The sequence below is a fragment of the Bombus pascuorum genome, chromosome 3 (genome assembly GCF_905332965.1).
Source record: "Bombus pascuorum chromosome 3, iyBomPasc1.1, whole genome shotgun sequence".
Taxonomy (NCBI): Eukaryota; Metazoa; Arthropoda; class Insecta; order Hymenoptera; family Apidae; genus Bombus; species Bombus pascuorum.
The window spans coordinates 17,137,324-17,164,805 of NC_083490.1; the positions used below are offsets into that span (position 1 = coordinate 17,137,324).

The 27,482-nt window shown below is 25.2% G+C and overlaps 3 protein-coding genes across 9 annotated transcripts; 2 read left to right on the forward strand and 1 right to left on the reverse strand.

Moving 5' to 3' along the window:
* The first annotated feature begins 1,782 nt into the window (after positions 1–1,782).
* Positions 1,783–11,880, forward strand: LOC132905695 (uncharacterized). 2 transcript variants are annotated; one of them, XM_060957273.1, is made up of 6 exons: positions 1,783–1,934; positions 5,192–5,603; positions 6,244–6,697; positions 6,833–7,263; positions 7,897–7,998; positions 8,164–11,880. In XM_060957273.1, exons 2-6 carry the CDS (start codon positions 5,222–5,224, stop codon positions 8,778–8,780), a joined length of 1,986 nt encoding a protein of 661 aa, XP_060813256.1. In that variant the 5' UTR covers positions 1,783–1,934; positions 5,192–5,221; the 3' UTR covers positions 8,781–11,880. The 2 variants fall into 2 exon arrangements, with proteins under 2 accessions (XP_060813256.1, XP_060813257.1); XM_060957274.1 differs by lacking the exon at positions 1,783–1,934 and adding an exon at positions 2,572–2,944.
* A 1,971-nt stretch (positions 11,881–13,851) lies between these two features.
* On the reverse strand, positions 13,852–16,326 carry LOC132905709 (tRNA selenocysteine 1-associated protein 1). 5 transcript variants are annotated; one of them, XM_060957300.1, is made up of 6 exons: positions 16,072–16,321; positions 15,315–15,400; positions 15,021–15,218; positions 14,593–14,915; positions 14,311–14,510; positions 13,852–13,978 (listed from the first exon to the last, which is right to left on the reverse strand). In XM_060957300.1, the coding sequence occupies exons 2-6, from the start codon at positions 15,354–15,356 to the stop codon at positions 13,854–13,856; spliced, it is 888 nt and encodes a 295-aa protein (XP_060813283.1). In that variant the 5' UTR covers positions 15,357–15,400; positions 16,072–16,321; the 3' UTR covers positions 13,852–13,853. The 5 variants fall into 5 exon arrangements, with proteins under 5 accessions (XP_060813283.1, XP_060813285.1, XP_060813284.1 ...); XM_060957302.1 differs by lacking the exon at positions 16,072–16,321 and adding an exon at positions 15,890–15,980; XM_060957301.1 differs by lacking the exon at positions 16,072–16,321 and adding an exon at positions 15,697–15,831.
* Positions 16,327–19,500: 3,174 nt separating this feature from the next.
* LOC132905678 (ras-related protein Rab-35) lies at positions 19,501–26,114 on the forward strand. 2 transcript variants are annotated; one of them, XM_060957232.1, is made up of 4 exons: positions 19,501–19,638; positions 19,961–20,249; positions 22,663–23,087; positions 24,424–26,114. In XM_060957232.1, the coding sequence occupies exons 2-4, from the start codon at positions 20,198–20,200 to the stop codon at positions 24,550–24,552; spliced, it is 606 nt and encodes a 201-aa protein (XP_060813215.1). In that variant the 5' UTR covers positions 19,501–19,638; positions 19,961–20,197; the 3' UTR covers positions 24,553–26,114. The 2 variants fall into 2 exon arrangements, with proteins under 2 accessions (XP_060813215.1, XP_060813216.1); XM_060957233.1 differs by having other exon boundaries at positions 19,544–19,725.
* Positions 26,115–27,482: the final 1,368 nt, after the last annotated feature.

A 27,482-nucleotide genomic window follows, 5' to 3' on the forward strand; every position in this document is an offset into this window, starting at 1 on the left:
CTTAAAATAAAACACAAAACTATCTTGGGGAGCTTCCTTTCTGTTGTCGCTATATAAACGTATATGTTTACAGTGAAAAATAAACGTATGTAATTAGAATGTACAAATAAAAAGAGAAATATTTTCTATATTATCAAATATTAGGTTGTTCGGGAAATAATTTCGTTTTTTCATTGGAAAATGGAAAACGATTTTTTCATATTTAAAAAAAATTTCATTTTATTATACATACTGTTAATTTTAACTCAAGCACTTAAATTATTTTCGGCCATTTTAACGATTTTTTCAAGGTCATCGTATTTTTTTTCATATTAACATGTATTTTTTATAACACGAAGTGGTAGTCGATGTTAAGATGACTTCAACAACCTGCACATCATGATCTTGAAGTGACCTTAATCACGAAGAAATCAGTTTTAGTTTGAAGAATGCAGAAGTAATGAAACGAAAAGGGCAATATCACTTTATTTTATTAGATGCTCAAAATGCTGGCTGCCCGTAGCAAGATACGTCTGCCAGATAATATGAACTTCTCTGACAACGTATTATTTACTAACGATTCAACTTTTACTAATCACGGAGGGTTAAATAGGCACAAAATACATTACTGGTCTATTGAGAATCTTCATTGGCTTAGAACTGTGGAACTCCAGCTTCCTTGGAGTGTCAATATGTGATGCGGCTTATTGAAAGACAAAATTATTGGTCCATTTTTTATTAATGGTACATTAAGGTGAAAGGTATAAGGAATTCCTTATTGTAAACTTAAACGAACTATTAGATGATGTTCCATATCAAGAACGATTATTAATGTGGCGTTAACATGACGGCTGTCCTGCTCATAATGCTAGAAGTGTACGAAGTGTATTAAATGACATAAATAACATGTTTTCCAACTGATGTATAGGCCGTGGTGCAAGCATTAATTGGCCAGCTCTGTCACCCGACTTATCACCAGTGGATTACTCTTTGTGGGAAACTTTAAAATCTAGTATTTATAACGATGTTCCCACGATGCCAGAAGTTATGAAAAAACGAATACGGAATGCATGTTGCACTATGAATCACGGAAATGCCATAAAAAATGCAGCCGCTCACTTATCGTGTACAGATGCGTCTTGCTGTGGGCGGCCAGTATTTTTAGCATTTAATAAAATATGGTGATATTACCCTTTTCGTTTTACTATTTCTGCATTCTTCAAACTGTAACTAATTTCTACGCTTACAAGGCCACTTCAAGATAATAGTGTGTAAGTCGTTGGGCTCATCTTAACGCCAACTATCACTTCCGATTAAAAGTACATGTTAATATGTAAAAAAAAAAGATGACCCTGAAAAAGCCGTTAAAATGATCTTCACAAGATTTTTTTACCACCATCAGTTGCACGCCTTAAAACCATGTACACTTTATTTAGTCATTTTTTCTTACCTTTAAAAATACTTTTAAAATTAACACTCTGTATATCGGTCATTTTGTTCCACTGCTTTTCACCATCTTCCTGACAATTTCAAATTTCCCTTCTCACTGTTCATTTGCTCGTTTCTCCTACCAAGAACTCTAAACCGAAGACGAAATTAGCAAGTAGTACAACTATTGACCACCAGAGGTCCTTATTCTTAGTGTCCGTTTTTGGTTGAATTTCGTCCATAAGCATTGGTGATCTCTCTATTCATCTCTGAATGTGATACGCACTGACTTTGACACTAATAACAATGGTGATACGACATCAACGAATGTGACCCATGCTTTTGTACGTCATTAATGAAGAATGCACATGCGCACGCTTGGATAGTTTCGTTGACAGCGCTATGCGGTCAGTAAAGAAATTATAAATACGACATCAAAATGATGGTACCCCTTCCATAGGAGTTGCCAGACATGTGTATACCGTATGCATAAGTACATTACAATCGCGGAGAGTCAAGCTGCGTTAGTAAGTAGATGCACATATAACCTTATACTATAAAATAATGATAAGTTAGAGAATTTAGTTTCTTATCAATGTTTAACAAAATTAAATTTACTTATCATTAAATCTGCTAGTATGTTCACTTATTATATTTTTCTGCTTAAAATATTATCTTACTAAGGCTTGTCATATTTTTTTACTATTCCATAAATATGTACATACATATATTTTATAGCAGTTACAAATATTGTAACAAAAATATTCTTTCTAAAATTAAAGAATAAATAGTTATAAATATTAAACTTTCATTTTTTATTATAAATATATTTGTTTTTGCTGTCATTATTATATTTTGTATTACAAAGGTATAAACAAAATGGAATATTTCTAATTTAAAAAATTTATCGTAAGCTAAAAACTGTGACTCTGTAGGAATTTTATTGTTAATATTTAAACGTCTAGTAGTTTGAAAAGTATAGTAGTTTTTCTTTCAAATATACAATCATTGTAAATTATGATATATACTTCCATACTTCATAACAAATTTAAAAAATTTTTTTAGTTTTTGTAATATTATATGATTTTGTAACATAATGAAATAATTTTAATTATTTATGATAGAATACTAATTTTACTGTACATATTTAAAAACTTAATAACACTTCGAAATATTTGAAATATAATTAATATAATATATTTTATAATTTAATGATGATAACTCTCTATATACAGGATACATGAAAAAGCTTTGGAATACTTGTCAAAACAAGCAAAAGTGTCTTAATAAACATAAGTCCAAAACTAATGGTTTTTGATTTAGGAAGATGTTTAATATATAAAACCATAGTTTATAATAAACAAATTACATTGTTATATGTATTGATACAAGGATTCGAAAACTTGATGTCAAGAGATAAGAGAAATATTGGGAATCTTTCAATATGTTAAAATGTGTGTTGAAATGAATAGGGGACATACTGAACATATGGTATAAAGCTTATATCTTACTGACAGAAGCACCTTTTAACTCACAAGTTAATAATTTTTGAACCCATGTTTATTAAGATTTTTTGTTTTGAGTACCACATGTTTCTAGAGTTTCCCCAAATTTTTGTGTACACCTTGTATAGATGATGAGTTCACAATTTCAAAAATTTTATTATGAAGAAAAGGTTTGTAACTTTGGAGTTACAAAAAATAAAATTAGATTAAAAGAATATTGATATATAAGCATGTGACTTTGAAGTTACATGGCATTATCGAGAATTAATGTATAATATGTGATAAATAATCATATAAATTTTAATACTCTTTTTTGTATTATATTGCATTTAGACTTACACCCATTACAATCTTAAATGTGTATAATTAATTTAACTGTTTTATTTCTATGTTAATTCTAGTTAGTAAAATTCAAGCTACTTTATGTTATTTTTCTAAATTCAAGAGTTAACAGTATTCTTTGAACCCGATTATATTCCTTCTTATATTTTTGGGTAATTTAATCTGAGTTTCATTGCATTTTTTATGAAATAATACAGTTTCTTAATATCTCCCTTCGTTGCTGTAATAATTTGCTCTGTACTTCTTCATACATTGGATAGGTTTTAATACATGCTCTATTTAATATTTAACACGTGCACTGCTCCTTATTCATTGTTCCTTATTCTTCACTGAAGCGAAAATAGTAAATCTCAGTTGTGCTTGTAATCTTCTGAATTTTATTAAAAGGTTCATTGCTAAGTAATTCTATGCTTAAATTCTTTGTCTTTATAAGCAGTATTGTACATGGATACTTCTGCTTTACTCCTATCTTCTTATATTAGACAACCTCTTATTTTTTTCAGTAAAATATTTTTGTTTATCCTTTGTGGCTTGTTTCATCCTTAGGCAGGATTTCCTATGTACACCCATCGCACGCGCTTACATCTGACATAGCCTTAAACCAGAACGGGCAACATCCATCGTCTATTTGCGCTAATTGCATACGTTTGACGATCGAAATGTATCGATCAAATCAGTATTTTTTCGGAAGCACTATAGACCAGTAATTTTTAATCTATAGTCCCCCCAAGAAGTCTTCACATTGCTAGACTCACACATATAAGTTATTATTTTATTATTATATATATTATATTATATATATTATATTATTATATTTTATTATTATATATATTTATTATTACAAAATATTCATTAGGAGCATATGTATTTATTTATTTATATTAAATCTTTTCTGTTCAAATTTGAAGGTTGTTGATGAGTAATTGATGAGTTTTTTAAATACACATATTTAAGGCATATTGCAGATTTAAATTGTCTTAGGGGTCCGCGACAACAAAAAATTATTTAAAGGAGCTCCATGGTAAACAACAGATTAAGATGCAAACTGGTCTAGATGCGAACGCAATGCAATCAAACTGTGCCGGATTAATTAGTTTTTTTTATTAAATAATTTTATTTAAAAAATACATTTCTGTTTAATAAAAAATAATGACAATAAAAATGTGTCCATTTTTAACAACAATTAATATTGTTAAATATTTTTATTTTAAAAATATAAGTTAATTTTAAGGGTTTAGACATAGGGTTTTCCACATATATTTTTAAAATTATATTCCTTAAAAAGGTGCAAAAAGATCGGTTTTTTCGAAGGTTTACTCTAGAATACTTCGTTTATAAAAATTAATAACAATTAATTTTTTATGATAGAATTCAATTGCAAAACCTGTATTTTAATGTTCTATAATGAGTAACTAACACTATTAGTTAACATTAACCTTACCAGGTCTGGTCAAATGGCCGGCTTCAAAATTTAATTTAAAATTGTATATTCATTGTTATTTCTTTTGTTCGTCTAACTTCATGTAAGTTTTTCATCTCCAAATTTCTTATAAATGCATAAAAATTCATATTCTAAATTTCGTAAATCTATTCATTACATTCAGTACTTCCCATGTTTTTCTGACAACTATTTTTCCTGTTCCTACTTAGCAGAGATTTTTGTTTGCCATTTTTAATAACGACTTTAGTGTTTGTAATACGCTTTAATCTTCCTTTGAGTGTCCTCTCCTTGAAATTTTCTTTGCTAGTTATTGCTATATGGTCCCCTAATGTCATTTTTCAGCTATCATCTTTAAATTTTCTACTTCCATTTCATATTCTGATTCATTTGATCTTATCCCTTTTTAACTTTTCACCTGTGCTTCCTTACTTATCTTTTCTTTCTTACATCTCCAAAATCCTCCATCTATAAATTTTGATATTAATCTATGTTACAGAGATTTTAATAAATTAATATATTTAAGAAAATGAAACGAGCACGTATAAAAGCTATGGTTACTGTTCCAACCCGAAGGAAGCCAACACAAGATATATCCATTACTGAAGACCCTAATTCAATTGAAAACAATGAGAAAAATAAAGATATATCTAATGACATTTGTATAACATCACAACAAATTTCAAAAAATGTTTTCCAAGAAACACAAATACAAGAAGATGATACAAAAGATGTAGACGATACAAAAAAATTAATACATCAAATTCAAGAGGTAGGAGACCAAAAAGAGAATGAGGAATTACATGTTGATAATCAATGTAGTGAACATAAGGATGACTCTACAAAAAATTCTGAAAAATCTATGAAAGAAATTGTACATTCCCCAGAAGTTTTAAATACAACACAAATTAGTAAGTATAATGAGCTACATATCATGTTATAAAAATGAATAGCTAGGATTAGAATGAATGACAGTAAATACATAAATGAATATAATATAATGAATATAATAGGTAGTTATATAAATTTGTGCTTTATATCATTATTGATTTCTAAATTTGTTTAAATTTCTGCATGAAGTCTTTTTTTAATTCGGAATATGTAAAGCATTGTGCACTTGTATTAATACTATGAATGTAATGTGTATTATTTTATAAAGGTAATGATTGTTGCAAATATTCATAAAGATTCTTCTAGATTATTTGCTTAGAATGGAATTGATTTATTTAATATCAGATGAACTTTTTATAACTTATGCATAATACACTATTAATTATATAGTTTACTTAAATTTAAAAATTAACGAATATGACATAAAAAAAAGAAATCAATTTTTCTTTAATAATAGTAAAGAAGTGATAAATAATAAATAATACAAATTATTATGCGATATTTATTCCTTATATAAAGTAAAGAATATAATATTATAGGTTTTATCATAGATTTATTGGGAAAGATGTGATTATCATAGAAGTTTATCATTTATAATAAGAAGAGCACGGGTCAGAATAGTGTCATTGTGAAGAATTGTGATATTTGGTATTGTTTTAGATTCTCCTATAAAATTAACACAAAATCGGACTGGTTTTATGAAACCAACGCCAAAATTCGATAATAGTAATAGAATAAGAAGGAATAGTATTCAAGGGAGTGGAGCAAGTACAAGTGAATCTGAAGATGATAGCAGGAGACTATCATGCACTATTGCTAATCATACTAGGAACGATTTAACGCAATCAACAAATAATACAAAAGATGCAGTTACTAATAATATCAAGAATAATTTAATAACATCCAAAGTAGGACAAAAGAGACGTATTTTAGTTTCAGAATCTGCAAGGAAACTAGCAGAAGCTAGAAGAGAATTTCATTTAAAACATGAAAATAAAACCCCAGATAGAAGCAAACTTACAATGTATGATTTAATTTATTATAATCCTGTTACTAATCCCATGAAAAAGTCTAAAGACTCTGCCATATCAACAAGAAGAGTCTCAGAATGTCAGTAAGTATTCTATTCAGTAAATTATGTAATGTAAATATTTCAAGTGTGTTGTAATATGTCTTAATTTTGGAGAAAATAGTTTCATAAAAACAATATATAAGTTGAAATACAAAAAGAAAATGATCGTTTTTACAGATCTGAAGAATTTCAGGAAGAAGAAAATGAAGATGATCCATCTACAATGCCAGTACCTCAAGTAAAAGTTGGACCGAATGGTGAATTAATAATAGATGAACAGAGTCTTGTTATAGAGCAAACTAATGCAAAGAAAAGTAGGAAAGTATTAGCAAAAGAAGCTATTATTGATGATGATAATAGTGGAAGTGGATTTTATAAAAAGCGTCAGAAAAGTAAAGAATGGTCTGCACGAGAAACTTTAAATTTCTATAGGGCATTAAATACAATTGGTACAGACTTTTTGTTGATGCAAAGTCTTTTTCCTAACAGAACGAGACAGGAAATGAAGATAAAATTTAAAAAAGAAGAGAAAGTAAATAGACATTTGGTTGAAAAAGCTCTTGCATATCATCAAGAATTTGATACTGAAATGTTAGAAAAGTCATTAGGTAAATTTGCATATTCTGTATTTATTTTTAAATTGATTGTGAATTTATGTTACTTCGTGCAAAATATTTTATGAAAAATATAAAATGATTATATAATAAAATATATGTAAATATACATAAAAACTAAATTAAAAAATAAACGTAAAAACTTCATTGCCATTAGTACTAATTGGTACCAATATCTGGTAATACCAATTTAGTATTGATTAAAGAGTAAAAAATTTGTCTTAAAAGACTATAGGCTATATGTATATTTATACACTTATTTAACATTTGATGAAAATTTCTATTTCAACATATTTTAACTTTATCTTACTGCAAATGTAGAAAACAATATCAGTTTATTGAATTAATCATATTAATTTTAAATTAATACTCAACTTAACAATAAATTACAATTTTTATATAAAGTATATTTAAAGTATATATTTACTCCTAAAAATAATTTTGGCAAAGTGAAGTATATCAATTTATACTTATTAACAAAGATACGTAACCAAGTGCTGGAAAACCAATATTATGTTTCTTTATTTATTTTATTGGCTTTGCAGTAAAAGATTGAAATAGAGATTATAAAATTATTAAATAGTTTATTTATTGATTAATATCATGATTTTAATTGTTTATTAACAGCTGCATTTGAAACTTCAGAGAAAGAACTTTTAAGTATAAAAGAAAAACGTAAACAACAAAGGATGAAGAAGAATAAAAAATCAAGGAAACGACGAATAAGTAGTAAGTTAAAAATAAGTATAAATATTGAATTTGAAGAATTTTGACATTACACTTGCTCAAATATTTCAAATATTTTCAATTGTTTACATTTTAAAATATTTTTGTTAAAGTGATATGTATTTAATAAAGAATGTTAAAGCTACCAGTATATTTATTTATTTGTAGAATTAGCACGCAGTATTGGGATTGAAAGCGAGACTGATAGTGAAGAAGGAGAAGAAGGAGAAGATGAAGAAGAAAAAGGAGAAGAAGGAGAGAAAGAAAAATGCAGCTTGGATTCAATGGTATACAAAGAAAATACAAAATCAAATGGAAAATATCAACAAACATTAAATAAGACAAATAAAAAACTTTATAAAAAACCAAGAGATGAGGAAAAGTTATTGACTGAAAGAGATGACGTAGAATCATTAAATTCATGTAACGATGTTGACAGTGATACTGAAGTTTATCGTGTAAGACCAACAAGATCTGGAAGATTACCAAAAGTAAAAAGATTACAGGGACCTGATATAAATACGTTTGATAATGAAAGGTTAAATTATTGCTCTAATGATCATAAAATTACAATTTCTTCAGAAAATGATGGTAAAGTTACAGAGGATTTAATGTTAGACAAAATCAATTCAGAAATTCATCATATAGATCCTCTTAAAACAGTTATACCAAATATCGGTGACGTAGAACCAGGATCCTTAGTTATTTTGTCAAAAGAATCTCTGGAGGAACCAGGTAAAAGTGTTTTGCAAGTTTATATGGTTAGTTCAGACGTTCATCCTTAAGATTTCGAAAAACCTAACATACATATGTCACTAAACTCTTGTAATTCGCGATTATAATCACTGACTATCAAATGTTAAATCGCTTTCAGCAAAAAAAATACTTAATTTAATTTACATGCAAGTTTTTAAATTAACTTAGTTTAATATACATATATCTTTATATCATTTAAAATTTCTACTATAAATTTCACATACTTGTATATCATATTTAAATTTTTAGTAAGAATTCAAATGCACTTGTGTATATTATATGTTTATAAAAATGCACTTGATAGTGTTAGTTCATTGTTTTAGTTAAATTTTTACTTTATTTACTTAAATTTTTTATTATTAGACTAAAGAAAATTGATTTAATAATTCCTTCATAATGTGATTTGTTTGATACGAGATTATAAAGAAGATGATAAACAGAAATTATAACGATAAGGACGCAAATATTAAACTTCACAATTATGATAAACGTAATATAGATCAATTAGTTCATGTAAAAAATTTAAATATTTTTCTATTTCCAATCATTATAAAATTCCAATTGACACATGAATATTAAATACCACTTCTAGATCCATAAGCCAGGTTCGGATGTTTATTCTATCTGTTTTTATATAAATCTAGAATGTTCGATCATAACTCTGCTTATTAATTATTGGCAGCATACATTGTTATACAGTAGCACATACTTTGGAGAGTGCCATTTTCCATACAGTGCATTAAGTAATAATAATGCTAATTCTTTAAATCTTAAATGTGACCTGGAATACATTTCAACTTTTGAATGTAGTCGTGAATTATAAATGTGAATGGTTTGACTGTTATATTCCTAGCTTTTGAGTTGTAAATATTTATATAATATTTGTTCTTTTTATGATTAATTGTGAAACTTGGACAATATAATGAGTATTAGACTACTTTCCTAAAGATTCAAACGAATCATACAATATATTTGTAATTTTATAATCTTGTTTGATGCTTTTATGTATTTTTATGTGTATTAAGTTCTGTTAAATAATTTCCATACATCAGATTTTAGCAACTATCATGATGCATTGAATAAGATTGTAGTGTTTAACATACCTGCTTAAGACTACCTATCAGAGTTCAACTTATTTTAATTACATTGATGTTATCTATATTGTATTTTATTATCATTTTCTAAATTGCATAATATTCTATCACATTGGAGCAATTTAGGAAATATTGTAAAATGCTGATTTTTGTAACATTTTTTACATGAACATATTTTGCTTATATATATTTTAATAGTAGTTTATTATATATAAATTTTATTAGTACTTGAATTCATCATGACTATAAATATCAAGCAAAGAAATATTTTCTGAAAATTTCATTTATGTAAATATGAATTCGGTTGTAATTGAGTTAAATTAATTTTCAAAACTTGACTAAAATGTACAAGCTGCATAAAAAATAAATGTCACGATCACCACTGTGAGATTCTATATCTCTGAATCGGTGAAGATTTGTTTAAAAAAGTTCCTGCATTTATTTTGTATGTACTCTGTACATATTTGCATCATTATGATATTGTAATTTGGTTTTAATTGTTTAATATATATACTTACCTGTTAATTCTCTATACTCCAAGCTTGGATTATAAGTATAGGATTAGTATCTGTAATGTTATTGCATACTTCTCATGCATTAGCAGGATAAGGTACACTTATGGGAGTTAAAGAACTAAGTATTTCATAATTTTGCCTGTTCAACATCCGGGACACCTTCCACAGTTATAAATAACTACAAAAGTATTTTACTCATTAAAATTAAATTTATCCCATTAGCAATAAAGAATAATGTGCGAAAATAGCAAATTTGCATTATTCAATAAATGGTATATTTTCCTTGTTTAAAAATATTACTATTGATAGGAAAAGTGCTTGTTCGAAGTTATTAGTACAAAAGTTAAACTAATTTAGTATAATTAGAAAATTAAAATAATATACATAATAGCAAAAAACGTTTGTATTTAATTATTTTTCAAAGAAAGATTTGGTGAACTTGTAGAACCATTCCGTCCTTTCCGATTTCTATAATTTTTGGATATTTTGTAAAGTTCAACATTTTGAACAACTTTTTCGTACATATGTAACGGGGTCGGTTTCGCTTATTTTACAAGATATTCGCAAAAAAACTGCAGGTACCACTAGAGTGTATTTCTGTCTATAGTTGTGCGTCTGTGGCTGCGTATGCGTTAGTGTTGATTGCAGGCCATTTGCCGCTTATTTTTGTTTATAAACAAATATCTACAACATATATACGAAACTGCAAAAATTGTCTCTTATAATTGACTTAAAAATGAATATCATCAACGTATTGGGTTTGGATTAATTTTCATAATTCAGCCGCTACGAGTCTGGTAACGCTTGCGTGAAATAATAACAAATTAATTACGAAAATAATAGACGAATGAATAATTAGTACTATTTTACGAAATAGAATAATCATTATATTTCACGGCAGCCGACTGCCTCGCAGCGATATTGGAAAGTTTAATTCAAACTCAGACTCATTAATGATATTCACTTTTAATTGAGTTATAACTTATAAAAAGATCGCATTTCTTACAGCTTCGTATATGCACGTTGTGTACGGGATCTTAACGCTCGTCCAACTCTCTTTTATAAACAGAAGATAAGCAGCCAGCAATAGGCAACTCATATTAACGCATATGTTGTCACAGATGCACAACTACAAGCAGAAATACTCTGTAGCGATACCTATAGTTTTTTGTAAATATCTCGGAAATTAATCGAGACCAACAGTAATATGTATAAAGAACAATTGCTCAAAATGTTGATTTCTCAAAGTTCTACAAGTTCACCAAAGATTTATTTATCTTGATTATGAATGTACAAAATGATATACGATTTCATAGTAAACAAATTTGTTTAAAAAGTGTAGTTTGAACTTCTTTAAATATAAAAATGCAAATTGTAATTAAATTTTGTATAAAGAGATTTAAATTAATTTTGTATATTATGGTGCATAATATATACCTTTTTCTAATAATGTTAAGTCTTTACAATAATATATTATATGTATATAAAATATATAAATATATACTTGAATATTAATGTTATATATATCCGTTTAATTATTTATTTTTTGTTAAAGGATTGATTTAAATTTGGTCAAGTTCATACACTGACAAGTCTTTCGGCTTTGAACAGTAGCCTTCCTGTGAGATACAAAAATCACATATACTATATACATACAATACATATGTATTGTATATATTGGGTATATATGTTGATATATATTAGGATAGTAAAACTATCCAAAAGTAACGTACAAAAGATCGATATATGAAAATATTTAAAAGCCAAATATATTTAGAAATGTATATATGTATGAATTAATAATTATTATATATCCTTATTTATTTTTCGGCTTCACAACTTAAAAAAAGAAATTGGTTTACATATTTCTAGTTTTCACTCATTCCCTTACAGCTCCTGCAATATCCATCATAATTCGAAATACAACCATCCGCACTCCCATGTCAAAAACATATATCCCCTTATATATCCACAAAGCTACAGATTACATATATACATATATCTTTATTTCTCTTAACCTATATATCTTATACTTAACCTATCTATTATCACATATTTCTCTTTAGCTTGCAATCGCTTCAGTAGCTATATTTTTACGCCTTTTCTCCTAAACTCTTAACCAATTTGTCATTGCTTCGTTAACTCTACTTTATGCCGTATTCTCCTCTCTTAGTAAACTAAAATCTAATCTATAGTTGTCTTTTAACAACTGTTTCAACGTACCTATCTCTAAATTACATAAAATATATTTTCTTTTTTCTTCTGCCAACCAATAACTGTTTTCCTCTTTCACATTTCCGCGTCTTGTCCTTGCCATTAGCCTCTTGCTGCCTTCCCGTCATTCCTTTCCCGGTTATTCCGCTTTGTCCGCTGTTCTTATGTATTAGTATTTACTATTATATTTGGGGTTTCAGATTTTATTATATCACAATTGACCTTGCAACTCTTTGATCCTTTCTGTCATAACTTTTATTAAATAAACTTCCCTCTGCCTCAGACTTTCCACACTTTAGATTGGTATAGCCGCTTCTCCAGAAGTATTCTTTCCCTTTTTCTGCTATTCTTTGTTTCTCCTATTTTCCTTTCTTTTTCTTTCAGACATTGTTTAACGAACACTCTACCTACAACATTTCTAATAACCTCTTCATATCTCTTCATTCCTCTGCTTCAATCTTCTCTTTCTCACTCTTAGTTTCCTCTAATATTATATACTTGGGTGTGCAGTAATCTAAATGTAAGCACTACTTCAACGATTTATTAAGCGATCAAACATAAGCAATCTTCTTTTGAAGTCATCCTTAAACTTTCTTAAGTTCCCCAACTTAATTGTTTCTATTCCCCAAACTTGTCTCATTGGTATCTTAGCATTCTTTACACGGTCTGTAATATGGCTAAATATAACCCCAAATTGGAGAAAAGAACTCACGCCCAAATGCATTAACTCTCCTGGACGAATATATTGAAAAAGAGATAAATCTGAGCAATTTCTAGAATACGCCTCTCTGGATAGTGTTCGCCACATGGATCGAAATAGCGAACATTAAACTGTATCTCTCTTTTGATATATGTATAGAGCATTTATTTTATTTTAATACAGTGAAATATTTTTTAAGAAAATAATTTTACGAAAAAAATGTTTTAACATTTCTACATCTAGATTCAGATCATTTAGATCATAGATTATTTTAGAATTCTAATATCTCAAATAATATGAATTTAGTGAAAAATATATTTAAGTATTATAAAAGTAATGAAATTTTCTGTTAGAAAAATAATTTTCGTTTTGAATTTTAAAATATTGAATTCTATGATATGAGGTTACAAATTAGATTAGAACAGCATAATATAGCGCTCATATATTAATAACAATCGATCGCGTTTATAATAAAATAGAAATAAATTTCGTTTTATAAGCTTATATTACAAGTTATACATTTATTAAATCATCAATAAAAATACATAGTGTATGTTGTACAAGTATAGCAAAAACGTTTTAATAACATAATTCTAAGGTGTCACACGGTATCCATTTTGAACTTTCTAATGCATCCCACAAGTTATAATCTTGTTCTATTATTTCTCTATTAAGTTTATCAATGTCTATGGGAACAGAATGTTCTATAAATAAAAAAAAAATTATGTTCACTATACAAAATAATAAATGCATATTATAGTAAAAATTTCCAACTATATTTTATGTTTTGTGAGTTAAGAAAATTTAAAAATATACTTATAATAATATAAATTATTTATTCTTGAAAATTAAGCTACGTTTTTTCATTTAGAGAACAAAAACATAAAACTGAGTAAACTTTTTTAAATTATACATTAAATATTATGCACTAAATAAAGCATATCGTCAATGATATTAGTCAGAATAAAGTTAATGCTATGTTAAGTATTCATCAATGAAATGATATTGCTATATCTATAAAAGATGTGTTTCATACCAATTAATTCCAATTCATCTTCTTCAGGTTTTTGATCAGATATATAGCTATTATATCCATCTGATGTAGGTTCACTTTCATAATAACCTTGTTGCCATGCACTGTAACTGTTCCAGTAAGATGATGTGTCATAGTAATTGTAAGCATCTGAATTTAAATTTGATGGTGTATATTCTGATGATGATTGCGGAGGCGTTGACCTGAAGAATAGGAAACTTATTTATTGATACTATATGATAATTTATGTTTTATAGATAAAAAATTAAAGTATGATTTGCACACCCTGATAATTTATTCCAAGGCCTTGGAACAGCATTGCAAATTTTTAATGATTTTGTTCCTAATCCTCTATATCCATTCATAGTAACTAAACTATTCTTCTGCTCTTCTTCATTAGCAAATCTGACAAAACCATATCCTTTACTAAATCCAGAACTGTCTAAAATTACTTTTGCTGTTCTAATTGAATTATATTTAGCAGCAAATGCTCTATATAAAGAATAATCATCTACATCTGTTGATAAATCTCCAACCCAAATACTAAATTCTCTTTCTGTTGTTGGTTTTCCTGTGGTACTAGCATGATTTAATCGGAATCTTACAGCCTAAAATATAGAAGGCATAAAAGTTCAAACTGATGCATATATTAATATAAATAAAAATACAATAATTTATCAAAAAGATTGCATTAAAAATTGTTTAATTCTTACTGGATTTGAACCAGGTATCACTTTGCCATTTAATTTATGCATGGCATCAAGTGCCATTTCGTCAGTTGGAAAATGTACAAAGCAATAACCTGCAGGTTCACCAGTGTAACGGTTTCTCATTACTTTAACTGTTTGTGGTTGTTCTCCCATTTTATGAAAAGCATTCATTATAAAACTTTCTGTCATATATGGTTCTAACTAAAACAAAATATACTTTCAACTTCATTGTAAAACATAGATAGAAAATATAAAAAAATATATTTTTGTATAAAATAATAAGTAGTCTTTACTTACACCACCCATCCATAATTGACATAATACCATAGGTCCAGACATTTTCTTGTTTATAATTGTTTAAAACAGAAAAATCTCGTAAAATTCTGCAATGAAACAAAACAATCATAATTTTCATCACTTAAATGAAAGCTATTCAGTTTATCTATTTCTATACAAATACGACTATTATATTTATGTATTTAATTTTGTGCTATAATCTCGTTAGTGTACTATCAATTATTATGAACATAATATATGCATATGTATAAGACGTAATGTTTTATTAAAGTTGTTTACTATAAGAAGAGGTTAGAATCTAGATAAATTAACTCCTGTCTAAATTTGGATTCATTTAAACTAGTATAAATTTAAGTAAAAAGATGTTATGTTATGAACTTACTGTTTTCATTAGATTTTTACTTTAGTAACTATTACTTTGTATTAATTAATATAATAATGATTATGTAAACTGTAATTATTTTAAATAAATTTTGCTCTCTTTACCCTTGAGTAAGTATACTTGAAATGGTTATTCAGTTTCATTGTTTCTATATAAAATAATTAACAAACATTACTTATCATTTGAATATTACTTATGTAGTATTCACCAGATGGTACGTAAGTAAGATAGTAAATAAGGAACATAAGGAGTAAAGTAACGAACATTGCTAGTAAGCGTTTAACCTCAAACCAATCACGACTATAATTTTAAATGTTAACTTAGGAAAACTATTTTAAAAAATTAAGATTTCTAAAAATATGGTGGTATACTTGCTTATAATAATAATTTTTATGGAATTAATTCTTGCATCTCATCTTGTTTCAACATATAAAAGCTGCTTTAGATATAGTACTTGAAATGTTAAGACATGTTAAGACATAATTTGGATTGAATAATTGCGAGAAAGCTCTGTAGTAATTGATTTTTGTATAATAATTGCATATTGTTAACAATTTTAATAATAATGAATGTCAAAATTGAGATTTTATATTTATATACAAAAAATTATTTATAATTACTCTAATGATATAATGATTAACAAAGAAAAATTATTTATCAAAGTATTGATGTATAAAGAATTAATGTATTAAACTATTGATGTATAAGTTTTCACAGTGAAGAAATTTGGTTAATAACTTTTTTACCTCAAAAAATAAAACATTTTTCATAATGTAATCCATATATTGCATATGAAATAGCAAAAAATAATGGATTTCAATGGGACTTTGATTAAAACTATTGGAACGTCTTTTTTAATAAATATATTTTTGTAAGGAACCACGAGAACTTATTTATATATCTATATACCTAGCTTTTTCATATTATTTCCCTGAATGACTCATTTAAATTTCATGAAGAAATTATTCCAAAATAGATGTATTGTATTACTAATAACTTTGCTTGGCTTGAAAATATATCCATTCTTTTATTTCTAAATAATTCATACTGTGACTTAAACCACATGAATTTCATTACATGAACATATTTATTGGTGTCATGTTTGATATTAATGACATAGTTATCTAGAATGGATAAATGCTATTAAGAGAGAAAAAATTTGTATGTGGATGTTTTATTGTAAAATCCAAAGTTTGGCTAATAGTTCTTATTTCTCTATAATGTAAATTTATACTTTCCAATATCAATTTCTAACTGAATTGCAAAAATAAGTATATATTGCAAACAAAATTATTTTTATTTGAATATTTTTTAGTCTTTATGATGATTTTGCATGTATTCAAATGTAACAATTTAGAAAAAATGTTCAAATTATTGTCCTATAATATCAATGCATTTTTAAACTTAACTTATTTATCAAATTTAACTTAACAAATTTTAGCATACATCACTTTTCAAACAAATAGGTGTATCAAGAACTACATGTAAGAACTATATATAAGATCCACAAACTTTCTGCCACAGAAGACTTTGAGTTTACACACAGACATAGAACAAATCTAAGCATATTACAGATAAGTAAGAACGTTTATTTTGACTACTGCTTTGATCATCCATAATAGAGAAATAGAGAGAAATAGAGAAATAGGGAGCTAAGAGAACAGTGCATGACAAATGTAAATCCAGTAAATATTTTTTTTTATGAAAATATTTAAAACAAAATGAAAATCATATGAAGAATCTTTATTAAGAGTTTTATAGAAAAAAAAAGATGACTTAACTGATACAAGAATAAATTTTGTACTATCAAATCTTATTTAAATACTCATTAAACTTGACAGACTAATATTCAAATTATAAGTTTAAATATATTTACAAATCCTAATATTCCAATATTTAGAAATAAGTATATAGAGTATCCCGTGTAACTAAGATAAATTACAGTTCTGAAACTGTAGAAGCAAGAAAAAATTGTCATTAGACAAAATTAGATAGTTTTGAACAATATATAACCTGGTGTATATATTCATACTGAAAGTGATGCCATTTTAAAGATTTTAAGATCATCTCTATTCTTTTAAATAGACATAACTTTTTGTATAAGTATATTAATTGATGTGTCTTTTAATTTTCTATATAATACAAAGGTATTAGAAAACTTGTGTCCAAAAATGTTTAGCTTAAAGGATATTTTAATTTTAATTTCATCAAATTGAGTATGAAAAATAAAAAAAAACATAAACATTCCAACAAGTCAAACAAGTTTTGATACATTATTAATGGTTTCATTAAGAATAATAATAATTTATCAGAACCTATACTTATGTATACAAAAATATGAAAATACAAAAAGTTTAAAAAGATAAGTTACTAAATTATAATATATATATAAAATTTCCTGTTCTTAATAATCTTTCCTTAAACAATAAATGCATTTAATATTTATGCTGTAAAAGCAATTTCTACTAAATCTATCTTGAAACTGTGATATAAATACAGTGACTCGCAAAAATATGCAAATAGTTAACATAGAATTTTTTATGAATATATTATATGTGCTATACAAATCTCTTAAAAAGTTTTTTGATATTGCAATGAAACATGACGATTGCAAGTATAACAGTAGACTTTGAAACCAATCCAGAAATACACATAAAAATTGCAAATTTATTGTAAATATATATTTAGTATTAATTATGTCTTATGATTTATTAATATAGTGAAAGACTAACTGTTTAAATATTTTGGTGATCTTTGCGAAGTATATACTTCCAATAAATATATCTTATAACTTGTATATTTTATATATTATATATTTTCTATTTTCTATTTTAACACATTACACAAGCAATGAATTTGAAATTATCACATGATAGTTTAGCTTTAAATAAAAGCATTTTTACTTTGGTTAATGTTCCAACATAAATTAGAACAATGCTCTATACATTTAAAATATATTAATGTCATGTCACAGATAGCAAAAAATTAAGTCTTGGTTTGAATTTTATCTACCATTTCTGAAAATCTTTTTGTATATTTCTTTTTAATACGTAATTACAGTATGTAAAGATGTGATAATGTAGTATTTGTTTTTCCATATAATGTTATATAAAACACATTCCTGTATATATAGCTTTCTTATGTTCATAAAAATTACATAGCTTTCTTGATAAATATAAGCTTTTTAGGATAATTATAATCTACTTAGATACTTGATATATAAGTTATTTGTTCTTTTCTGTATTTCCTTTTCCAGAAAAATTGTAATAGTTGTATAAGAAACAGTTAGAATTTGTACATCTTAAATAAGAATAAGAATAAGAATAATACAATAGTAAGTAATACTTTGGGATAACCTTCAATTACATGAGTCCTTAAGAAAACTACATTTTACTCCTGCATAAGCATATATAAATTATTAACAAATTTTGTACAAAATATTTTCCTATTTATACTAAATATTTAGGGCATTGTAATAAAGATTTATTATGTTACATTAAAGATATTAAAAAGTTGCTAGAGACACTAGAGTTATAAAGACTTCATAACAAACATTTTTTCTATTTCTATATTTGTAGAAAATATTACAATCTTCTGAAGTCACCGACATCTTTGCAATATTACTCCATAAGGTTAAGAAAAAAATATAATAAAGAATAAAACAAATAATAAGTAAGAATAAGATGGAAAAGGAGAAGGAGAGGTAGAGCAAGAGAATCATTACGAATATATAGTAAATTATATTTTAAATTATCCATACCAGGTTTTCTTTAATATCATACATGCATACATACACACACGCGCGCGCGCGCGCGCACACACACACACACACAGATATATGTACACATATATAGTCGTAGTATACTGAGAATTTATAATAGTTAAGGATGAAATAGTGTCATAGACATGTAGTTACGAATGATATTGATAAATCATGTTCATGTATGTACACGTATAGTGTTTCGACATTTGCTATATCTTTACAAATAAAATACTTGTCTTTTAATTGAATAGTAATGCAAAATTGTGGTTTGTAATTTATTTAATATTTTGAGATCATTTACTTTTTTGTTAAAAATATATGTGCCTACATATTTCTAAAAACTTTCTTCTTCTTTAACTTTAATGATAATTGTTACTAAATACATTTAAATTTCTTTTCTTTCATAAAAATAGGGCTTTTGAAATAAATAAAATATACTAATTATTATTTTAAATTAATGTGAAATAGTTATCATTGTTAACGAATATAATTTTTCCTCAGTGGTGATAATGAATTGTGATATCACGGCAAATAAACATGGCGCTTATTTGATACCGGAGTCTTTTACTTGGACTAAGCCGCAAACGTTGTTTCAATTTATATCAAGTTAGCAATTTCATTTCCCGCATTTTTTCATAGATAATTCAAACTATTTACGATACGGTGAATGTATCGTCTATATTTCGAACTGTTTTTACGAGGAAACGTTTGATAGACCTGAACGTCATACATGTCAAAATGGCCCGGGAATATGATCATTTATTTAAGCTTCTAATAATAGGAGATAGTGGTAAGTGCACAAATTTTCATTGCTGTTAAATATATTCAATAATAAACAAATATAATTGTACACTATGATAAGTTAAAAATTATACAGAAGAATATAATGCTATTTATGTTTTTGATAAAAAATAGACAACATAAATTTATCATAATCAAAATTATCAGAAAATTATATTTCATATGATAATAACAAAAAAAGAAAATTTCATGAAGAAAATTTTTACTTTTCCAAAATTTCATTAAAATTTGCTATTTACAAGTGATTTTCTTTTTAATGTACAATCAAGAATATGCATAAGATTCCTTAGCATTGTATAGTTAATATTATTAAGTAAATTAGTAATTTATATGTATTTATATTATATTACAAGTAATTATGATGAACAAGTTCGTTATCTTTACAGTGTAACAGTCTTTGAAACTTTTGGATATATTATATATTCAAAAATTTTTTGACAATCTCAAAAAATGCTTTAATATTCAATATTGAGTGCAGTTTTGTGAAACTTTGATGTTATAATAATATAATAAGATATAAATAATAAAATAGAATGAAGTGTTATTGTGTACTTAATATAAATGAGTCATTAAAATTCCTTTTTAATGAAGACAATAGAAATATTTTTCCTATATATTTTTCCTACTTATTTTATTAAATTAAAAAATTTTAAGAATATTATTATAAGAACTAAGTTAATATTTTGTTTAAGATATTATGATATAGCTTATTACAAAGTATTTGAAAGTATACAATTTTAATGAATTTACAAAATTAATGTACATCTTCCAAGTATTTCATTATTTAATGAAAAGAACTATTTTTTGTTACATTTGCATAATGTTATGTACATTTACATAATCTATATTTATATTTTTGCATTTTATTAAGTTTGTTAATTTAATTTTGAATAGTGATAGTAGATTATGTTCAATGTTATGATTTTATTATTAGTTTATCGTACTGATGGTTCCTCCATTTGAGGAATTATCTTGTATCAATAATGTACATATATGCAAAGTAAAATAAATGTATATATTATATGTTCTTTTAATTGTAATATATATTTGATTTTAACTAACAAGAAGAAACAGTGATATAATTATTAGTTTAGTCATCAACTTTCTTTTTCTAATTTGGGACGAATCTAACAAACCTGAATATTCGTACATACATTTTATTTGAAAACATGTTTAGCATTAAAATTCCAATAAATGAAAATGTCCCTACCATTAACTAACATCATGTAATATTTCATTTCAGTAAAAGCAATAATATATTATGTTTCAATTCAAATTTTATATATTATTATTTGAATTAGTATTAGTAATTAATGTTTGAATCAATATATTTATTGAATTTTTTCTTATTTTAAATATTTTTTACTTTTTCAAAATATTATAATATCAATCCTTATCTTAGAGTTTCATAAAGTTTTGTAATTTAATGAGTGTCATTCTGTAAGTGTTGATTCTTTCAAAAGTAGTAAATACAGAATTCAAATGAAGTATTTTGTTACAATGTTTAAAGAATCACCTATAATATTCTTTCATCAGGCATAATATTAAATACAAATTATTTGATATTATAGACATAATTAAACATAATTAAATGTAAGCTAAGATTATACTATATTATATACTAAGATTATATTAAGATTATTATAAATTGATTAAACAAATGATTTATATAAAATATCCTTGGATAAATGTTACAATTTATTTTTTCTAATACTATTAAATGTAATGTAACATTTAATGTACATGTTTTTTATTATTTGCCTGTTTAGACATTACTTCTTCAGTTATTTAAAATGTTATTTATTCAAAATTTAACTAATTTTGTTGCGTTACATTGGGAAAATTATTAATTTTTCTAAATTGATCGAACTCTATGGTTTATAAATATATTTTTTTGTTGTTTTCTGTCATTGGAATTATTGTTGGTTATATATATTATTTCTAATATGTTTTCAAAGAATGAATATCATTTACATTTATACTATAGATATTGTATCTGTCTATTACTAAATTGTGTGTTTATTTTTTATTATGTCTTTGTAATTACACAAAATAAAAATAAATGTTTTAGGTAATGTTGAAGGAAACTATTTGAAAAATGAAGTACTTTGTGATGGATTGATTAAAGATATTCCATTAATAATATTAAAAATTGTAATATATAATAATAAGGCAAAGAAAGTCGCTACATTTAGTAAGCTTTGAGAAATTAATTTGTATCATCTTAGCTAGGGCTTTCTCTATTATATAAAAATTATTTTTGTTAATAATAGTTATGTTTTATTTATCATCTATCAGATTATAATAATATATATTTATTATATTACATAAACATATTTATATTTATATGAGCTGCATTTGTTAAATTATATTCAACATTTCTTTTTCATTTTTTGTTTAAGGAGTAGGTAAAAGTTCTCTGCTATTACGATTTGCTGACAATACTTTTAATGGCAGTTACATAACGACAATAGGAGTGGATTTTAAAATTCAAACTGTGGATATAGATGGTGAGAGAGTAAAGCTCCAAATTTGGGATACAGCTGGACAAGAACGTTTTCGGACAATAACTTCAACTTACTACAGGGGAACACATGGTGTTATAGTCGTGTATGATGTGACCAGTGGTGATTCTTTTGCTAATGTTAAAAGATGGTTACATGAAATCGAACAAAATTGTGATGTGGTCAACAGGGTACTTGTAGGAAATAAAAATGATGCACCTAATGAAAAGGTGGTATTAACAGAAGATGCACAAAGATTTGCTAATCAAATGGGAATTCAGTTATTTGAAACTTCTGCTAAAGACAATATAAATGTGCAAGAAGTAAGTATGATATACAGTATACGTATATCTATGATTCATGTTACAACATGTTTTTATAAATAATAATTTGTAAGATCTAATATTTGACATAATTAAATGTACTTACATATATATATATATATATATATTCCATATTATTAGTAATTAATTATTTCAATGTTGTTTGCAGTTTTTTAAATGCCACTATATGATAACCTATCTTTTGAAATTAATGATTGTATTTTTAAATAAGAATATGAACATATTTTAACAATATGGCAATTGCATATATTACGTAGAAATTTATAGACATTTGTCTATTTTTCCAACAAATTTTATAAAATAATTTTTCTTTTTGACTTTCATACGATGATTTTCATATGATATTATCTCTTAATAATTTATATTTTTCATTATCTTTTTTTTACTATTAGATTTATCAGATTTAAATAGTGTTTGTTACTGCTACGCTAACAGTTGTACTTGCTATGCTACACATATTTTACTACATTGTCTTCATTTATGTAGATATATGAAGACATATTATCTATCAGTTTCATATTCTGCATATTTTATAATTTTTTTGTAATACGAAATATTCAAGAAGAAGACCAACAAAGTTTGTCATTATAATATTATTAACATGCATAATATTATTTTAAATAAGAAATGCTTTATACATCATGGTCTTTTTTCTTGAACTATGGAAAGTGTATTGATATAAACTACAAATAATTAGGCACTTTCCTATTATTTAACTTTTGTTTAATCATTTATGTAAAATTTTGTGAAGTTGTGTTTGATGTCGAAACATTGGTTTGTTTTATGTACATTGTTAGAAATTATCATTTTCTGTCCTTATGTACACAAGTATATATGCTTCATTGAATATCGATATTTAAAAATTATATACCAAGCAAATATACTCCATATATGTACCAAATTTCAAACCAATCAATTATTTAATAAGATTATCTTTTTAGAAAATTATATCAAATATTACAATGAAGAATAATTTTAAAAAATATACACTTGATATTTTAGATTAATACAAATCAAATTGCTGCTAATTTATTTTTAATCTGCTATATTAGTCTTATACAGCCATCTTTTTCTTTCTGTAAGAAAGATTATATCATTTCTTTATTTTATGGAGTACTATAGAACTAATTTTTTTAAAAACTAAACTTCAAAGAAACAAATTTTTTTCTACATTTCTAATTTATGTCTAATATTAAAGAGATTTTTTTTTTATAAAGGTAATATAGGACTTCTTTAGTATTAAATAAATAAATAAATAAATATGTTAAATTTGACAGTGATATAACTTTAATTTATATTAATTTGTTGCATTTAGATGTTTATGGCTATAACGCGGCAAGTATTAAGAACCAAAAAAGAAAGGAAGGAACGACAAGCTATACAAACCAGTGAAACAGTCAATTTAAGAAAAAGCACAAAACAGCATAAAAAAAAGTGTTGTTAACAGAATTGTATAAGCATGCAATCTGTTCTTAATACCATTTAATAGAGTAACAAAAATGAAACAAAACTAAAACAGAGAGCATGCTATAGCAACAAAATGATCATGTAATGTAATACCAACGTTTTTTAAAACTATTAAGTTTTGTATCTAAATTACAACATCGAAGATTGTATTCTCATAGAAATATACTTTGATGCTAGTAATGTTCAATATACATAGGATGCAAATGTTATGAGTGTGTAGTGTTTATTTAGTAAAAGTAACTTTGTAAGTAACACACTTTTCAACAAGCTGCATATTTTGAATGTGGCATTAGGAACATAAAGGCCTATTTATATTGTACAATTTACAATTTACAAAAAATTAGCACAAAAAAGAAAAATGAATTAAATTATATACATAGCTGCTTCTTATTCGTTCTTTTTACTGCAAAATATTATTTATAAAGAAAAGTGGTATAAAGTAGAAGATAAAGAAATATATTGTACAAAGCTCAATCTAAATTTATTGAATAAAATGAAAAAACGTAAAATGATGTATGTGAGATTTGAATGATTATGGATAAATTTTTCTTAATAAGTTACCATAATGTGAATTCAACATAGATAAGACATGCTATTTAATAAACAGAAGACGATCTATCTTCATCAGCAGGTTCAGGCAATTTTGTGCATATTCATTGTACAAAGTTCCTGTAGTTTGATGACGCTTTAAAATGGACTTTACAAATCAAATTGAAATAAACAGTAATATATTTACGGTATAACAGAGGCAAGCTATTTAATTGATGAAGGAAAGGTTGCACTGTGTCAATTTAAATATTATAAATTCAATCAAAATATAAACACAGACTATTCATTATTTAAAAACTGAATTAACAAATTGAAAAAAATTTTAATTATTTATTTTTCAATATGAATATATGTTGTAGACTTGAATTCTGTAAAGTATACCTTGCAATATGTTAATACAATACTATTAGCATTTGTGAAATTTTTATTTTTATGAACTTGATTGAAATAATTAATTTTTTAAATAATATGAAATTATTTTTTTGAAACTATTATAAGTGTTTCCATTATCATAATAATTTCATTAAAAATTATTAGCAAATTTTTTAAGTATGTATTACATATAAACATTTAAAGTTAAACATTTTGTAATTATTAAAAAAACAAACTTCTGAACACATAATAATTTGCCAGTAATTTGATAATAAATATGATTGACATATTATATGTGCTATAATAACACAATAAACGTATTTTATCATCTGTGATAATAGTTAGGATACTTATCTAGCTGCCGCTGTAATACCGTTAAGAACATCTCCGTAATTATTGTAATTGATATTACAAAGTTTTGGTCAAAATAACATATCTTTCAAATGAGGGAATGAAGCGGCATCCTATAATATGTAAATATTCTACTTGCCAGTTTTAGTGGCATATTACAAATATTCCAATCAAGCATATTCAATATTGTTTACTGTTATACAGTCATAACATTGTAATATGAATTATTATATACTTTAAACTATAAATAAATAGAATCTATGTGTACATGTGTGTTCGTGTGTAAATATACTTCATATTTTTTTTAGATTGTTTATCGCCTCTCCCATTTTTATTCACATTTAAGTTCTATGATAATTATAAATTAAAGCATTGGATATCATGCATTTTTATATACTTCTTTGTTTTCAGCAATTATAGACATGAATATAATATTGCAAAAGAAGTTTATAAAAAAATAAAAATCTGTTCGCAAAAATTATTATTAAGTAGTTACTATTAAGGTGTAAAAATTAACAAGAAATATGAACAAGTTTAAATATATTTCTCACGACTAAATCAATTTATTTACAAAAAGTAACATTAAGTAACATTAATTGATATTAGAAGATATTAGAATAATTTCCTTTTTGGATTAATCCTTTTGTTTTATTTTTGATATCATAAATACAAGACAGTAAATATTAAAAATTTTTGTAAAATAATACATTTTTATAGGGGTTAATATCTGGAACTGTAAGGTTTAGAAATTGTTTTTATATTATATTCTATTTTATAAGCAATAAAGTTTCCTTACACAGTACAATAAAATTTTTGAAAACTGAATCAAAAGTATTTTTGGAGTTCTAGATATGGATAAGAATAAAATTTCAAACAGGGAATACAGATTAAATTAGTTTTCTTTTACTAATTTTCTTATTAAATTGAATGGTTTTTATTTTTAAAATTTTCCTAATTTTATTCCCAATTTTTATAATCAAGAAAGATATATGTTTCGTGAAGCAAAGTTATTGATTAAAAGCAACCCTGCATTAAAAGCAACAAATATGTATAACACTACTTTTCCTAAATAACATTATTTTTTATATAATTATATAAGATTATTATTATATAAGATTTGTGATATATAGCAATATAAACTTTAATACATTACTAAATGCTAAAATAAATTATTAATCATCTTTGTGAAAGATAAATATATCTCGTGTATATTTAAATTAATTGCTTATATCTATGTAATTTATGTGAAACTAATACTAAGTAATATAATAATTATAATATTTCATAGCCATATATGTTTTATATTGATTTCAAAATTTTGTTGAACTAAAAGTTAACACTAGAAATTAAAAAATACATAGAATCATTAAATATTGATACATAATGAATAATTTTGATTAATAAATTTATATATATGTAGAAATAATAGTATTTGTACAAAAAATAAGGATATGTAATAAACATTGAATTATCAACAATCACTGTGTATTATTTATAATGAGTAGGATATAGGAAAATATAAAATTAAAAACAATTAAAGTTTAAGATATATAAAGCTAACTTTTGCAGTCATACGAGATTTAAATTTTATCCTTAATTTAGTTGATTTAGTTGTTTTGTATTGTAGTTTCAATT

Excerpts from the sequence above, each read along its gene's own strand:
- LOC132905695 (XM_060957273.1), top strand. The coding sequence starts at position 5,222 with ATGAAACGAGCACGTATAAAAGCTATGGTTACTGTTCCAACCCGAAGG. Across the intron at positions 5,604-6,243 it reads TTTAAATACAACACAAATTA|ATTCTCCTATAAAATTAACA; the intron begins GTAAGTATAATG and ends GTATTGTTTTAG. Across the intron at positions 6,698-6,832 it reads AGAAGAGTCTCAGAATGTCA|ATCTGAAGAATTTCAGGAAG; the intron begins GTAAGTATTCTA and ends TCGTTTTTACAG.
- LOC132905678 (XM_060957232.1), top strand. The coding sequence starts at position 20,198 with ATGGCCCGGGAATATGATCATTTATTTAAGCTTCTAATAATAGGAGAT. Across the intron at positions 20,250-22,662 it reads TCTAATAATAGGAGATAGTG|GAGTAGGTAAAAGTTCTCTG; the intron begins GTAAGTGCACAA and ends TTTTTGTTTAAG. Across the intron at positions 23,088-24,423 it reads ACAATATAAATGTGCAAGAA|ATGTTTATGGCTATAACGCG; the intron begins GTAAGTATGATA and ends TGTTGCATTTAG.
- LOC132905709 (XM_060957300.1), bottom strand. The coding sequence starts at position 15,356 with ATGTCTGGACCTATGGTATTATGTCAATTATGGATGGGTGGT. Across the intron at positions 14,916-15,020 it reads TGATACCTGGTTCAAATCCA|GCTGTAAGATTCCGATTAAA; the intron begins GTAAGAATTAAA and ends TCTATATTTTAG. Across the intron at positions 14,511-14,592 it reads CCTTGGAATAAATTATCAGG|GTCAACGCCTCCGCAATCAT; the intron begins GTGTGCAAATCA and ends CCTATTCTTCAG.